The sequence below is a fragment of the Corylus avellana genome, chromosome 6, assembly GCF_965113065.1.
Source record: "Corylus avellana chromosome 6, dhCorAvel1.hap1.2, whole genome shotgun sequence".
NCBI classification, from domain to species: domain Eukaryota; kingdom Viridiplantae; phylum Streptophyta; class Magnoliopsida; order Fagales; family Betulaceae; genus Corylus; species Corylus avellana.
The window spans coordinates 21468913-21485160 of NC_142495.1; the positions used below are offsets into that span (position 1 = coordinate 21468913).

At 36.4% G+C, this 16248-nt stretch overlaps 1 protein-coding gene and 1 pseudogene across 4 annotated transcripts; both read right to left on the minus strand.

The window, feature by feature from the left end:
- Nucleotides 1-569: 569 nt before the first annotated feature.
- LOC148585015 (protein FAR1-RELATED SEQUENCE 6 pseudogene) lies at nt 570-5028 on the minus strand (annotated as a pseudogene). Of its 3 annotated transcripts, XR_015912664.1 has the most exons (5): nt 4900-5028; nt 4214-4341; nt 4030-4094; nt 3898-3945; nt 570-2674 (listed from the first exon to the last, which is right to left on the minus strand). The product of XR_015912664.1 is annotated as a protein FAR1-RELATED SEQUENCE 6 pseudogene, transcript variant X2 (transcript). The 3 variants fall into 3 exon arrangements; XR_015912665.1 differs by lacking the exon at nt 3898-3945 and having other exon boundaries at nt 4030-4089; XR_015912663.1 differs by lacking the exon at nt 3898-3945.
- Nucleotides 5029-9511: 4483 nt separating this feature from the next.
- On the minus strand, nt 9512-15802 carry LOC132187996 (protein FAR1-RELATED SEQUENCE 6). The gene is made up of 3 exons (XM_088517422.1): nt 15702-15802; nt 12583-12756; nt 9512-11936 (listed from the first exon to the last, which is right to left on the minus strand). The coding sequence occupies exons 2-3, from the start codon at nt 12604-12606 to the stop codon at nt 9882-9884; spliced, it is 2079 nt and encodes a 692-aa protein (XP_088373548.1). The 5' UTR covers nt 12607-12756; nt 15702-15802; the 3' UTR covers nt 9512-9881.
- Between the last annotated feature and the right edge of the window lie 446 nt (nt 15803-16248).

The window sequence follows — 16248 nt, forward strand, 5'->3', positions numbered from 1 at the left end:
GTTTTTTTTTTTTTTTTTAAAGTAAATTATTTTTCGAGTTTGAATTTCTTTCTCTGTTGAACTGCCACCAAACCACAACTAGATCTCCGTCGGAGGTTACAAGAAGTCGCCGACCGTTTTTCACTATCACTCATTTTCAGTACAATCCAAACACCAAAACATAATTTTGTTGAAAATATTTTCGACGGAAAACATTTAACACTAAACAAACAAAGCCTTAGTGAACTAGCCAAAATTTCTCCAAATTTTAACTTAAAACTCAACTTTTCTTATATTAGCTAGTCACTACCCAAAAGCACCACACATCAAACTAAAGTGGGATCCATTTCCAAAGGCACAGAAGAGAAGGTGACACAAAAGTTGTAATATTTTTATTTACATCCGTTTTTGTCGACGTAAACTCTTTTTTGAAATAGGATTTCTTTATTTCTCGGTATCTAGTACAATCGAAAATCTTAAAACATTTTCGGTTGACTAAGAAAACCTCCTTAATTTTAAGAATCATTTAAGAAACTCCAACTTTAAAATTCTTAAAGAAGAAAAGGAAATATGTGTGGCAGATTGTGGACTTGTTTAAATGTTTCCTCAGAGTGAATAATAAAATGAAAAGTGAAAGAGATAAAAAATTACATTAATATGTACAAACGTCTACTACAAGTTACATAAACTACACCGGCTGATCCTCTACAAGATGAAGCTTGTTTAATATCTCATCCAACGCTTGCACTGCAACCTTGTAACGTTCTTGTGATTTCCTCCCTTCCTCCACAACCTGAACAACACATTTGTAGAGATGATCATACCTATGAACTGGGTTATTAGCATCAATACCGTTGGAGCTGTGATCAACAACATAACTTCGTGTAATATCCTTTCTCCACCTTGAAAGAATGTACTGAGCTGGTATCTCCTCCATGCCATTTTGGTTCAGGAGAGACAGTGCATGCCTGCATAAATAACCTTTAAAGTTGAATAACCCACAAACACAAAGGATCTCCATTTCAGGTGCATTATACACCACCTCGAAATCCCTTGTTTCCCTCCTGTTTCCCTCCACTTCAATTTGTTCCTTCACAATGTACGTGAAGATTGGTCCATCACCATTTACTTGTCTGGTGCTAAAACAAGAGTACATTCCCTCCACCTCTCTCTCAAACATCCTTAATATGTCATTCGTGTACAATTTTGAGAGCTGCAATTCAAAATAACTTCTTGATTTTAGCATATAGCTTGAGTTTCTTGAATCCATATCTGCCAAGGCTTCAAGCTGATGTTGTGTCTGCAGAGCCTGATCATACTTGTCTAAAAATTCTTTCAAATTAGTTTGTTTGTCAAGATATCCTTCAAAGAATGAAGATACAACATCGCTTGGTTGGGTGGGAAATATTCCAGCCAAGAATATCTCCTTCAAATAAACTGGAACCCACCGTTTCCGATCTTCATATAATGCTTGAAGCCATTTATGTTCCCTCAGTCCGTGACGCAGCATCATGTCTTCCCAAGCTGCTTCGAATTCCTCAGCCTTCAGCGAGTAATAAACTGCTCTACTCAATGCTGCTTTAATTGCTTCGTATTCCAACAATCCTCCCAGTTTCTCAGGAACTTTTTGCATGATATTTGATAAGCACAGACAGTGGGAAGCTCTTGGGAAAACATCAGCAACAGCAGTTTGTAAGGTTGCACATTGGTCAGTAATAATAGCTTGTGGAGGGCGTCCTAACATACCCGTAAGCCATGCCCTAAACAACCATGTATATGATTCAGTAGTCTCACCAGCAAGTAAACCACAACCTAACAGCAGGGATTGTCCATGGTGATTTACTCCAACAAAAGACACCAAGGGAACTTCATATTTTTTTGTCAAACATGTAGTGTCAATTGTAACTACATCACCAAAATAGCCATATGCAACCCTGGCTCTTGCATCTGTCCAAAACAAATTCCTCAAGCATCCCTTCTCATTGAGATCTACCACATAGAAGAAGTTTGGATCCATCAGTTGCGCGCAGCAGAAGTACTGAAGAAATGCTTGAGCATCTCCTTCTTTAAGCTTCAATTGATTGCAGTAGTCAACATTATTCCCAAATTCTCCTTCATCAACATCTACGGTTCCATTATCCTCAGCATCAATAACCACTGTCCGAAACAGCCTAATTTTTTGTACTTCTTCATTGCCATCTAACTGCAACGTTCTTTTGGTTCCAAGACCCAGGTGCTTATGAGATTTATAAAATTTTCCACTTTTAGGGCTAATCAAGTGGTTGTGCTCAAGCTCAACTTCAATAATTCTCCACCTTTTGGAGTCCATCAATCTAAATTTTATCATTGCTGGACAACCAGTTCTTGTTTCTGGCCTTGGGCGGTTTGCTTCACTTTTCTTTTTAAAACCTGCACTGCTGCAGCTAAGTTTTCCTCTGTATCTTTCCTTACTCTTTCTATACCATGTGTTGCTTACTCTAACCCCAAATCCCTGTTCCTTGGCATAACAATTGTAATAGTAATATACATCCTCGTAAGACTCAAACTCCATTCCAACTGCAGGAGGAAGAGGATTCTCTCCTTCAATTATGCCATTTTGACCAACATATTCTGTCATTGTCCAGTCTCCTTCTATCTCAAATTCATCGGCATCATCATCACCAACTGGCTCACTGTTGAGAGAAACTTCATCCATCTAGAAGAGGAGAAATCACAGAACCGTAAATAGATGCATAGCAGAACAAACAACAACAACAGTCCTAGTACTTGTAGTAACAATGGAAACAACAACAACAACAAAAAATTGACAAAAAAAAAAAAGGAAAAGAAAATTAGAATCAAGAGAGAGTTGCACAATCAAGATCTTTTACAGGACTCCACATTTTATTCTCCATGGATAAATTCACTAAGATTTAAGGACACTTCAGAAGTTAAATTTTGGTCCGACTATTATTTTAATGAGCTCATCAGCATTGGGTATACTTTTAATAACTATACCTCTACTTTTGAGGTCAAGCAATTGCAACTTGATGCATGGTGGTATCTTAAACAGTCACCAATACAATGCACTGACAGATAACATCAAATTTCACTATACAAATGGTGTCAAGAAATTATGCTCTGTCGCAGTACTTAAATAAATTGATCTTATCAATCACAAACCATCTCAAGTATATTAAAACAAATAACATTACATCCTCCATCTTAATTGTCAACTTTCGCTCGTTTATTTAGTTACATTCTCAACCATTATTCTTAGGGTTGAGTTATAAAATGAGTTTTCTTTTTGGTCTTCTCCATTTGGAACCAAACCCCTTTTCTTTTTGAGCAAAAACTCTTACCCAATACCCCCAGCAAAATTGTTATGATCCCAAGTGTCTCAAATGGCTTAATTACAATCTTAACCATATGTATATAAGTTCTTAAGCACCTTACCCTTACAAGCCAGTTTTAAAGAATGAGTTCTACCCAAAATTTATATCATTTGGTATGAGAGCCAACCACCATATTCGACATGATGGCTGGCTTTAATACCAAATGATACAAATTTTGGGTATAATTCACTCTTAAAAACCAGATTGCAAGGGAAGGGTAACCAATAGTTTATATACACATAGTTAAGCTTGTACATAAGTTATGTGAGACACTTAAGATCGAAACAAAAACCTAGTTGAAAAACTAAGCCTCAACGATTATCTTGTCCATATAAAGCCACAATTTTTCAATATGAATTCATCTGAACTTCATTCTCCACTCTCTAGTATTGAAGAACAAAAATTGAACTACAATAATTTCATTCTCTAGTATTAGCTTTGTTGCATATAGCAATTCTTTCCAATCGTGGACATTCAATGAAGTAAAACAAATAAACATTCCAAACTGTTTATTTGAAATTTGAATTTTTAGGGACTGTCTTACATTGCTTATGACCAGAAAGAACAAGACGATTCAACTTTCCTCCACTTTCTAGTTTCTACACAACCAAAAACGTTGCTTTCTGAGAAACAAAAATAACAAATAAATAAATAGGAGGAGGAAAGAGCCTCGAACCTCAACGAATGGAGCCTAATACAATAAGAATTCGGCTTAGCTTAGTTGAGTTGAGCTGAGCTGCGCTGTCAAAACCCAGACACCAAATCAAAAAAAAAAATAAAAGACTCATAAATATTCTCGGGAAAGAAACGGAAATTTGAACAATACAGTTGGCTTGAATTTTATTGGTCTCTTGATTTACCTGGTCACAGATCTCGCCGGAGAGCCGCCAGAGGAGATGAGAGTGCAGTTCGCAGCGCAGGCAGGGCGCGTGGGTTACAAGGTGGAATGTGCTCTCAAGCTTTGCCCACCTTATCTAACTATTGAAAGCTGAAAGCTTGAAACAGGCTCTTCAAGTTAGATATTCCCACTTATGAGGTCTGTAGAAGGGTCAAGCTCTATGGTATCTCCCCTTTGAAAGAGTTATTTGACAAATCCAAGTAAAAAGGAGATTCCAAATCCAAACCAAAATGGAATGGTTCCACCCAAATGATTCCATGATAAATCCAACAACGGCAATTTCTGGCAACTACTCAACCATTGTGGGATTGAATAGATTCTTGACCAAAAACAAGAATGACAATCTCACGATAATAATAATAATAAAAGATTTATTATCAGGCATTCAGTATTAGTAGGAGGTAATTAGTTCATCACATAAACTATCGATCGAAATCTCTCATCATTATGCCTAACAATCTCGCGAATTAACCACACCCACAACCAAATTTGCCGAGAAACTAAAACCCAAACATTGATTAAAAAAAAACGCACACACACATAAAAAGAATACGAGAATGAAAGGGGTACGGAGTTCTCTCTCATAATGGAATAACAGAGAAAAATTAACCTAAAACCCAACCGCTGGAGGAGAAAGGGACCACTTACCGTCAGTGGAGGAGAGAGAGAGCCTTTCCGGATCTGAGAGAGAGATATGACCAAACCCAACGATTTTCACCTCGCGTGGCCGGAGATTTTGTGCGCCGGAGTGAGAGAGCTTTTAAGTTTAAGTTTAAGGATGACTGACCCAAAAAAACAATATTTTATAAGATAGAAGAATAATGGAAATGTTTTTTATTTTTTGTTTTTCTTTTTTAAATGATCTAATTTTTTTTTTTTTTTTTTTTTTTTTAAAGGCGAAACCACACAGCAAAAGCTCAGAAAATCATAGCTTAAATATAAAATCAAACACAATTTTAAGTGTTTTGATTTTTAATTGTTTATTAATATTTTACAAAAACAATTTTAACTATGTTTTGTTAGCTAAAGTCCATAAATGAAATCCTTTCTCATATTAACGTTGATTTACTCAAAAAATTATTTTAACATTAATTTTCATTGTAACTAAAAAATCAACCCAAAATTGTTGAACCACACCGATAGGGGTTTGATTTTTAATTGTTTATTAATATTTTACAAAAACAATTTTAACTATGTTTTGTTAGCTAAAGTCCATAAATGAAATCCTTTCTCATATTAACGTTGATTTACTCAAAAAATTATTTTAACATTAATTTTCATTGTAACTAAAAAATCAACCCAAAATTGTTGAACCACACCGATAGGGGTAACTAAAGCTGCTTCCCTTCCCAATACATAAGGAAAATCTCAAAAAAATCACAAAAATTCACCTACAGCTTGAGGTGTAAATGAGCCGAGATTGAGCAAGCTTTCCTTATTCAAGCTTGGCTCGTTTAAATTTTACTCGAGCTCGAGCTCAAGCCGAACTTAAGGGCGAGCCAAAAAAATTGAACTTGAGCTCATAATAAATCGAGCCGAACTAGCTCACAAGCTGGCTCTTATATTTCAAAGAGAGAGGATATGCATCTTTTTATAGATAAGCAAACATGGGGATTGATGTTTTCTTAGTAATATGGGACAAGTTAACAAGTTGTATTTAGACTACATTGGGACAACGCCCCTACAAAAAAATATTTTTTTCAACATCTCTCTCTCAATCTCCCTCACCAGTCATAGCGCATCTTCCACTTGAACTCTCATTTCTCACTTTCTTACTCTCGTTCACCAAACAGGTAGTGATAATGTTTGGGTCTGTTTGATTCTTCAATAGTTTCTGTCTTTCGCAATCTCCCTCAATAATTTCTGCTTGATTTTTTTTCCTTTCGTTTGGGTCTTGATGCAGCGTGACTTAGTGGGCTGTAGCGAAGAACATTAATAAGCAGCGAATAAATACTTGATCTTGATTCTATCAATGATAAAAGAAATCTTCTTGACAAAAGCTAGATACTCTTTAGGTTTTAAAGGAAAAGAAAGAAAAACATTCAACTCTGAGGTTTCTTATTCAACAAAATCAATAATCAACATAAACTGATTTGCTATGGAGGCTATAAGCATATATTTATAGTCCAAAACCCAAAACCTAATAAAATATGACATAAATACCCCCAAAACCATAAACCTAATAAAATAATGAAATAAAGACTCCCAAAACCCTAACCCTAATAAAATAACAACATAAAGTTGGTTTAGAAAATAAAACAAACTGATGGCTACACAATCTGCATCATTCTCCCCTTGTTTGAGAGAATTCGTCCTCGAATTCGACTAGTTCTTTCCATGGTTCTTCGGATGCCCTATCAACTCGTTCCACTCACCTTTCCTCAAGATTAAAACAAGACAACACCTCATAATAAGCGCGATGCTCCTCATCATCGGAATACCTTAACGGTTGTCGTGACGGCCCCACACACCACTTGGCAATACTTTAGATTTACCGTACTTCTCTCGCTCTTTTTCCCTTCCATGTGCCATGAAAATACTCAAGAACGGGTCAACCATTGTTTCCCTTGTGAGCATATAATTTTCTTCATCCACATAAAACTCACACAATCATTGTTATGAGAATCGGATAAGATATCGTCTACACCAAAGAAATCAACATAACTTAATTATTCATCACTAAAATTAGGTAATTCACCTGGAAGGCCTGCAACCTGTTCACAATCGCCAATGTCAACCGTGGGTTCTTCCTCTTCCAATGGGTCGTCTTCTTTGAGATAGAGACCGCCAAACATGGGAAAAACCCTATCTTCTTTGTGCTCCTCCGTGGGTCTTTCCTCTTCCTATAAGTCATCTTCTTCGGGCTCATCATCATAGGTTGGTGGAGAACTCCAATCCACGAATCCCTGCAAAGGATCTTCAATATCTTCATGTCTGAACTCTTCATCAATGAATTCAGATTCCTGAAACTCTTCATCCACAAATTCTCATTCCTCCTCCACAGAATATGGATTTGGTTTATGGATTTGAGGCTCGCGAATAATGGTCAAGTTGGCCTGTCGCGGCATCTCCGTCTTAATCCATGCCCTCCGTCGTTGAAATTGCGCCCTACGAGCGACAACCACATTATCTGCATCCACAAAGCGTGGAGTTTTTTTATGGTGACGAACTTTAGGGCCACCCATGTTGTTAACTCGGGTCGTTAAAGCCTCTATTTGTTTCCACAGTATCTCCACATCATCCTTCATGCGTTGCCAACAAATCGCCGATTGATTCGCCATCTCCGTCACCTCCCTAGGCGCCCTCTTTTTTCCAGACTTTTCTATCTTTTCTTTTTGGGTGTCAAGCTTAACGCCTGCGTCCCTTGATATAGCATGGGCTTGTGCTGTTGGAAATTCATTCCGCACTCTGCACCCCGCATAAGGATTGATAGGTTCACCATCAACGATAAATTTGTCTTTCGCTCCCACGTACCGCAATCTTGGTTGATGATGACAAACGCTCTGGCCATCCATATCGGTCAAGTGATCGATAGGGACCCCGTGTTGGGTGCACAGACGCCCCTTCTTCCTCATAGTTAGACCACCAAACCTCTCCTCTGTGTGCCGCAAACGAATCGCCGATTGCTCCTTACGTGCTGCCTTCGTGCGCACGTGCACCTCGTTCATGTCTGTAAAGCAGTTGCTCCTCCCCATTCATTGAAAGTAATTGAGCTCTAATACCAACTAATGCAGCGTGACTTAGTGGGCTGCGGTGAAGAACATCAATAAGCAACAGATAAATAATTCTAGATCTTGAGTCTATCAATAACCTAAAAATTTTTCTCAAAATATAGAGGCTATCTATGATTTCAAGGAAAAATATGAAGAAAATTCACCTATGAATAATTCTTATTCACCAAAATCGATAACAAACAACAATTGATTTACTATAGAGGCTACAAGCATATATTTATAGTTCAAAACCCTAAACCTAATAAAATATGACATAAATACCCTCAAAACCCTAAACCTAATAAAATAACAAAATAAAAACTTTCAAAACCCTAACCCTAATAAAATAACAACATAAAGTCGATTTAGAAAATAAAACAAACCGACAGCTATGCAATCTGCATCAGGTTTGCTCTAATTGAATCAGGGTCTTTTTAAGAATTGATCTCTCTCTCTCTCTCTTTGATCATGAAGGGTTTAGAATTTTCATTTTCTAACGCTTAAATATAAATGAAATTTTAAGATTTTAATAATTATGAGATTTATAATTAATTATGTGTTACTTATATATATATATATATACACACACACGAGTTTATATGAGCTTGCTCACGAGTCTAACCGAGTCGAGTCGAACTTGCTTCGTTTAATATTCGAGTCATGATTTATGTTCACGAAGCGTTTCATTTAATAATCGAATTGAACACGAGCCGAGCTTATACGAGCCGATCCCGAGCTCGCTCGCATCCATATATCTTCCATATACATTATAATTGCTACAGTTGAACCCAATACCCAATACATTGGGTTCAACTGTACCAATCCACATGGTTTATTATAATCATAAAATAATATTCTCTCTCCTCTCACATTTTTTTTATGCAAAATAAAAGAATATAAAAACAAAACAAAAGTAAAATAAATAATATTTTAATATTATAGGGAACTATAAAGAGAAACAATTATGATGCGTATTTGAATAGAAAAGTAAAAAGTATTTTGGATCTTTAAACTTAAGGAAAATGATCACGTAGCTATTGGGAATGCTCTAAGGCCCTAAGCCCCAATTTTTTTTTTTTTTTTTTTCTAAATACCTTTATAATTCTTTTAAAATCACATTTCTTCCCCCCCCCCCCTTCAAAAAATTTAATTTTGTCCCTCTACATCTAAATTCTAGTTCCGTCCTGCACGCCAAGTTCCACCGCCAAAAGATCCGCAGATAGAGAAAAGGGGATTGAAAGAGAAGTACGGGAGAAAAGAAGAAACAGACTATAGAAAATATTTTTCACCCTAAAGTGTCAAATTTGTTATTGACCTAAAAATACAATTTTTTTTTTTTTTATCAGTATTTTATATTCTAACCAAATATCGAAAAATAAACAAAGTTAACCTAAATATCTGCATCATATAAACAATGCATTTACAATTTCAAAAGGGACTGATGCATTTATAACCAAAAATTGGCCAGTGTAGTCAAAATTTTCAGACCCCAAAAAAAAAAAATGCAGCCAAATTATTAACATTCGAGTGGAAAATTTAAGATTCAAAACATGAGGATTATATTAACAGAAATAAAAGATTACAGAAGGGGTCAATCAATATATACATCAAATTCCAGAAACGAGTCTGGGACAGGAGAAGCCTACATTATCCCAGAAACAAGCTATACACAAAGTTACTTGCCCATAGAGGAAGGTAGAACAGGTAATATAATCCGAAATTTTGAAAAAATAAGAACAATTTAAAGTAAGACGAAGAAGAATAAGCAACATACAAGTGGACCTCACATCGCCTATCTATATTCTATATATGTTATGGACATTCTGCACGAAGAAGAGATTGAAACAACCCGAGAGGGAATAAAAATAAGACAACAAATGTAGTGAAAGCTATCATGGACCATCATCACAATGCAAGTTATTCACGTCTGCTTTCTACATCATGAACCAAATTCAATGACTCCTCAAAAGCTTGCAATGCCTGCCTGCCTTCTACATCATGAACCCTATTCAATGATTCCTCAAAAGCTTGCAATGCCACCTTGTAATGATCTAGAGAGATCACCCCTTCGTCCACAACTTGCAAGGCACTCCTGTATAATTGATTAAACCATTGCAAACGGTCAGTTGCATTACCAGAGCCAAGATCCGGAATATATAACCGCTTGTAATCCTTTTTCCATCGTGACAGAATGTACTTAGGAGGGACCTCCTCCACCCCGTTGAAATTAAGCACACACAACGCATGCCGGCACAGGTACCCATAAAAGCTAAAGCAACTGCAAATGCAACGAACCTCACCAGCTGTTCTATTGTACAGAACTTCATAATCCCTGATCTCCCTCCTATTTCCCTCACCCAAAACACGCTCCTTGACCAAGAATATTATGATTGGCCCATCAACGTGTAACTGTGTTGTGCTAAAACAAGAATACATCTCTTCCACTTCATATTGGAACTTCTTGAATATTTCTCTTGTGTACACTTTTGAGAGCTGCAACTCAAAAGAACATCTTGTTTTCAGTGTGGGGCTTGAGCTTCTTGACTCAATATCTGCAAGGACTTCTTCCTTGTGTTTCTTATGAAGAGCTAATTCATACTTATCGAGAAATTCTTTCAAAGGAGTCTGTTTATGCACGTATCTATCGAAAAAAGGATTCAAGGTCTCACCTGGACGTGCAGCAGACATTCCGGCAAAAAATGTGTCTTTCAGATAAATGGGTGCCCACCTAACTCGATCTTCATACAAAGATCGAAGCCACTCATGATCACCAACTCCAAAGCGCTGGATCATAAATCCCCATGCAGCTTCAAATTCAATGACCTTCAAAGTTTCATAAACTGCTTTAACCATTGATTTCCTGATTGCATCATAGTTACGTAATCCTCCAAGTTTTTCAGGAACTCTTTTCATAATGTGTGACAAACCAAAACAATGATGAGATCTTGGAAACACCTCTGCAACTGCACTCTGCAGAGCCTTGCACCTATCAGTAATAATAGTTTGTGGAGGGCGTCCTGACATACATGTAAGCCAGGCTTTGAACAACCAAATATAAGATTCTGTCATCTCCCCTGCAAGTAGGCCACAACCGAGCAACACCGACTGGCCATGGTGATTAATTCCAACAAATGCCACAAGAGGAATCTCATATTTGTTTGACAAATATGTGTTGTCAAAGTAAATAACATCGCCAAAATAACCACATGCAGCCCTAGACCTACCATCAACCCAGAACACATTCCTCAAACGCCCTTCATCATTGAGATCCATCAAGTAAAAGAAGTTTGGATTAGCCAATTGCATACGGCAGAGATAGTTATAAATGGCTTGTGTGTCACCCTTTTTCAGATTCAGCTGACTGGGATGATCAGTAAAATTCCCTACTTCTCTTGCATTAGCATTCGAGCCCCCATTCCCCCCTGCATCAATCACAAGTGCTCGGTACAACTTGATTGTTCGTACTTCTGCATCGCAATTCGACTCTGTCTTCCTTTTAATTCCACCACCCATCTTCTTAATTGATTTGTAGATCTTAGTCCCTAACAAATGGTTGTGTTCAAGTGTAACTTCTAGTACCCTCCACCTTTTGGAGTCAACTAACCTCATTCTTATCATCGCAGGGCAACCAGTTCTTGTTTCCTTCCTTAATCGATTTACATCTTTGATTCTTTTGAAACCCTGGCTGCTGCAACAAAGTACAGCACCATACTTCTCTCTGCTATTACGCTTGAACCATGAATTCTTCACTCTAACACGAAACCCCACTTCCTTTGCATAGCAATTATAATAATTGTAAGCATCATCATATGACTCAAACTCCATTCCAACAGCAGGTGCAACGAATTCCTTCCTTCCTTCAGAGAGGCCATTTTGATAATCTAATTCTGTCATTACACCATCTTCTTCTTTTTGAATCTCATTGCATTCATCATCAGGCACTTCCTTATTGTTAAGGGAGGGTTCTTCCATCTGCAATACAATATCAAATCGCAACTATAAGTGAAGTATTATCTGAAAAGTAAACTAAACATACAACAGAGATGATAGGCCATTTATAAATTAAGGGAGAATCATAGAATACATAGTTCTGTAAGATGTGAAGAACCTTATCAGTTTTTGGTAATACATCAGGCTATTAACCCCAGAATATCAATATTGAGAATATAATCATCAACCTAATGCCTTAATTTGTAAGGTGAATCATGGTGTACATAAATTGGTATCATTCGGGTCCCATTAAACTTGCTTTTGGGCAATGTACTTTTATGCGCCATGACTACTGCATAAAATAAAATAGCAGAAGACCAAAAAGCAATCAGATACAGCAGGGGATTAAACACTATATACATATTACAGAGCAGGGGCATGCAGGACATTTGGGCTTTCTGATAATTAGAAATTCCCTAAGGACCTCGCACTGATTCCTAGAGCATGAGAAACTTAAAATTAGTGGCTCGAATGGACACCAGGAAGTTCAAAATGGCTTTTTGGAAACTGGTCAAAATTCAAACACATAGTTATTTTGCGCAAATGAAAGAGAGAAACACTCTAAAAAAAACTTCCAGGGAGAATGTAAAAGTTGAGTCAGGTATAGAACAATAATTACAGTACCTACCATCATATTTAGGGCACCCACCATCTTCAGGGTGGTCTAAACTCCACATTGATGGTTCTGTTATGAAAAAGCATGAGATAAGGGGTGCTTGAGGATTGATTATGGAGGAAAGGGGTTTGTGGGTTTATGCGTAATATAGGTCTTGGGTCCAGTATCGCAGCCAAAATATGGACCCTGCATGATGGACTTCCATTAGTTGCTGATATCAGCATAAATCAGTTAGAAGCTATGAAGCACCCTGCTTCGGAGGAAGCATGGCATGCTGGGTACTTGGAGCACCGAGATGCACCGACATGTCCAAAAAGTGTCCTATGTAACAAGAATAAAATTTTGTATTAAGGAGACACAGCTGGAAACACATAGGATACAGGTGCTACATGACTTGTCATGTGTAGCATACTGGTGAACACGGCTAGCCACACATAATATTGTTTTTGCATTTTGATTATGGTTTGTACATGCAAAAAAGATGCGGTTAGCATGCAAATAAGTTAAAAGGGGAAAATGTAGTACTAGCGAGAATGTAATTTGTATGAGATGTTAAACTTGTTATGCCAGAATATTTGTTCTCCTTTTTATATATCCTTTTAAAATTCTGAGGTACTTAGTTACACATATCAAAATATTGAAAATTGTATAAACAGAAAATAATTTATGTACATTTCATTTATTAGCATATCCCTAATATGCTGCACTATAGTTTTTTGTGTGATATCAGTATTAGCCATATGGGTATATCAGTATTAGCCATATGGGTATATCAGTATTGTGTGATATCAGTGTCATTTGCCAAAAATTCACGCTTTGTTACGGTGGATGCTTTTGTGTTACCAACTCCTGAAATCTGCAGACACTTCTTTACACCATATGGTAGCATACTTATCAAGAGAGCAACCAGGCTACAGATCTCTCAGCAAAGCACGGCTACATATTCCTTTTCTGCTATTGGCTAACCATCCAGATTGTTTACTTCCCTTTTTCAATATGGACTATAGGGCAATGCTCCCCAAGACTTGAACATATGAACTAGGAATGATGCATATAGGCCAAACATTAAAGTCTACTATAATGATAAAGCGTCACCCATGTTTTTACCCCTTTATACCTCCTCTCATGTGGTATTCTACAGAATCCCTCATTCTATTCATCTTAGTGCTCCTCTTTCTGTTAATAAGATCATAAATCCTGGGAAAATAACCAAGAAATAAAAAATGAAAAGAATAAAGTTACGCATTCTATGTGAGAAAAATAACCACAGGCACACACAATTTGTCAACTTTGGTGCCTAATTGTCTGAGATAAAAGAAAAAAACTCATTGCAAGAGGGCTTGGACAAGATTTTCCCTTGCAGAAAAGGGCAAACTTGAGTTTTGAAATACCTTCAGATCTGCAGTTCACAAGATGACCAAAACAAATAATAGTAGCTCTATATCATCACTGACACTACACTTTTTCTCACTGTTCAGAGGAAATCTCATAGCCCATTTGATGCCAAAATCCATAAATATCTGCAATGGTCAAGGCAGCATCTTTAAATCCCATCTACCTTTTTTAATATTATTCTACAATTTCTTGCCAATGAGCTCCGCTTAAATGGCACTTCCAATTTGCCAATCTACATATGTATGTATGTCTGGACAGTTTCTTACATCACACAATGCAATAACATAAACTTTTTTATGGGTCCATGCACTAGCTTAAACTCAAAAGCCACCAATACTGTCATACTTTATTTCCACCCACAGCACCCCCTCCCCACCCTCCCGCAGGCAACCCCAACCCCACCCCCACATCCCCCCCTCCAAAACCCTTTCTTTCTTCGGATTCTGAGTAGAAGCACTGTCATACATCCAGGAATTTCCCTATAAAGAGTCTAACGATGATGCAACTATTCACCTTCCCTTTCATCCAAAAAAAAGCATTCACTTCTTACTTTCTAAATACTCCCTACCACATCTTTCTGGATAGATCTGAAATGGGGCACTCCAAAAAATAGCATTTTTCAAATCAAAATTGAACACCAAAAAAGGGATTCAAGTGCAAATGTATAATCTATCCAATAAGCCAATGATACTACTCTTGGTTGCACTAATAGCAAGAAATGAAATTGGTACTCCGATACCTCTATTTTTAGTTTATTATGTTTAAATTATGGAAGTTGGTAATCCTTTTAGGAAATGATGCCCTAGACCATCATGTGGCTTAATTTGGTGTCTTTGGAGAGAAAAAAATTATCGGAACTTTGAGGACCGTGAGGTAGCATCAGTGGAATTAAATGCTTTTTTCCTTAAGACACTTTATCATTAAGCTGCTGTATTTTCTAAATCTCTCCTCTTCTTCTAGTTAGGTGTCTCTCTTGTATGCATCTTATTAGTTTGGGTTGCGCTTTTGCGCTTTTTATTGAACTTGCGATTACTTATCAAAAAAAAAATGCAAGTTCTATAATGATTTGTTTCTACAGCCAATGAGCAAAACTAAATTAAGTTGAGCTAATTAGTGTAAGTTACACTTTAACACCAAAAATTATCATAAAGTTTCCATGACACCTTCAACATTCATGACATGCACAGCTATACTTCAAATAAACCCACAAACTTATCTTTCTCTAATACTAATATCATTGAAAATGTTATCTATATATATATATATATATATATATATATATATATATACTGAAAATGATTTTGCATTAGAACACGATTCTAAATTGAGATAATAATTAGCCTCTATAAATATACACATGAAAAATCAAACAAGCAAGACCACATCGGAGGTTAAAAATTTGTCAAGCCAACTTTATTTTTTTGTTTATATTACATTAAGCTGCGTTTGGAAGCAGAAAAAAAAAAATTTTAAAAAGCGAGAAAATAAAAGAAAACAAAAGAAAACTATAATATTGAAAGCTTAAGCCAAGAGACTCAAGCTTTCATATAATTTCTTTTCCATTTCTTCCCTTTTCTCGGGAATCAAACGCAAAAAATCTATTTGACAGAACAGTTCAAAATATATCAAGAGAAACAAAGATTAATCATAAGAAGGCCGAAGAGCAAAAATAAAAAAGAAAAAGATTAAAAGAAGAAAATGAAAATTAGGGAAAAGCATATTTTGTGAGTGCTTACAGTGCAGTGTTAGAGTTGAGAGTTGGATCCGCCGACCTGAGAATTCGCAGAGTCGCCGGTCGGACTCTATCAGAGTCTCAAGTTTCTCTGCTTCTGTTTTTCAATTTTTACTGGGTGGAGCCTTCGTATTTTCGTTTTCCGTTTTTACCCCCACATCAAAAAAACACAATTTAAAAAATAAATAAATAAATAAAATTCATTGGCTACCCTATGGTTGGTTGTTTACGGTTTTGCTCCAATTACGTTCATGACTAATTCTCATAAAAATAAAAATATAATAATAAAATAAAATAAAATAAGAGAAAAGGGTTAAATGTCCTTTTGGTCCATGGGTTTAAATGATTTTTTTTTTTTAACTATGGTTCCGTTTGTTTCGACATAAAATGTTTTTGTCAAAAAATATTTTCCTCTGAAAGCATTTTCCTAACAAAAGATTTCCTAGAAAATATTTTTCAATGTTTGGTGTGTACACAAAATCACAAGTATTTTAGATATATATTTTCATTCAATCATATTAAACTTTAAATTACAAAAATGTCCCAACTAG

Bases quoted from the DNA above. Each gene is read 5' to 3' on its own strand.
- LOC132187996 (XM_088517422.1), bottom strand. From the start codon at position 12,606: ATGGTGGGTGCCCTAAATATGATG. The intron at 11,937-12,582 runs GTAGGTACTGTA...ATTGTATTGCAG, and splicing joins TGGGTGCCCTAAATATGATG to ATGGAAGAACCCTCCCTTAA.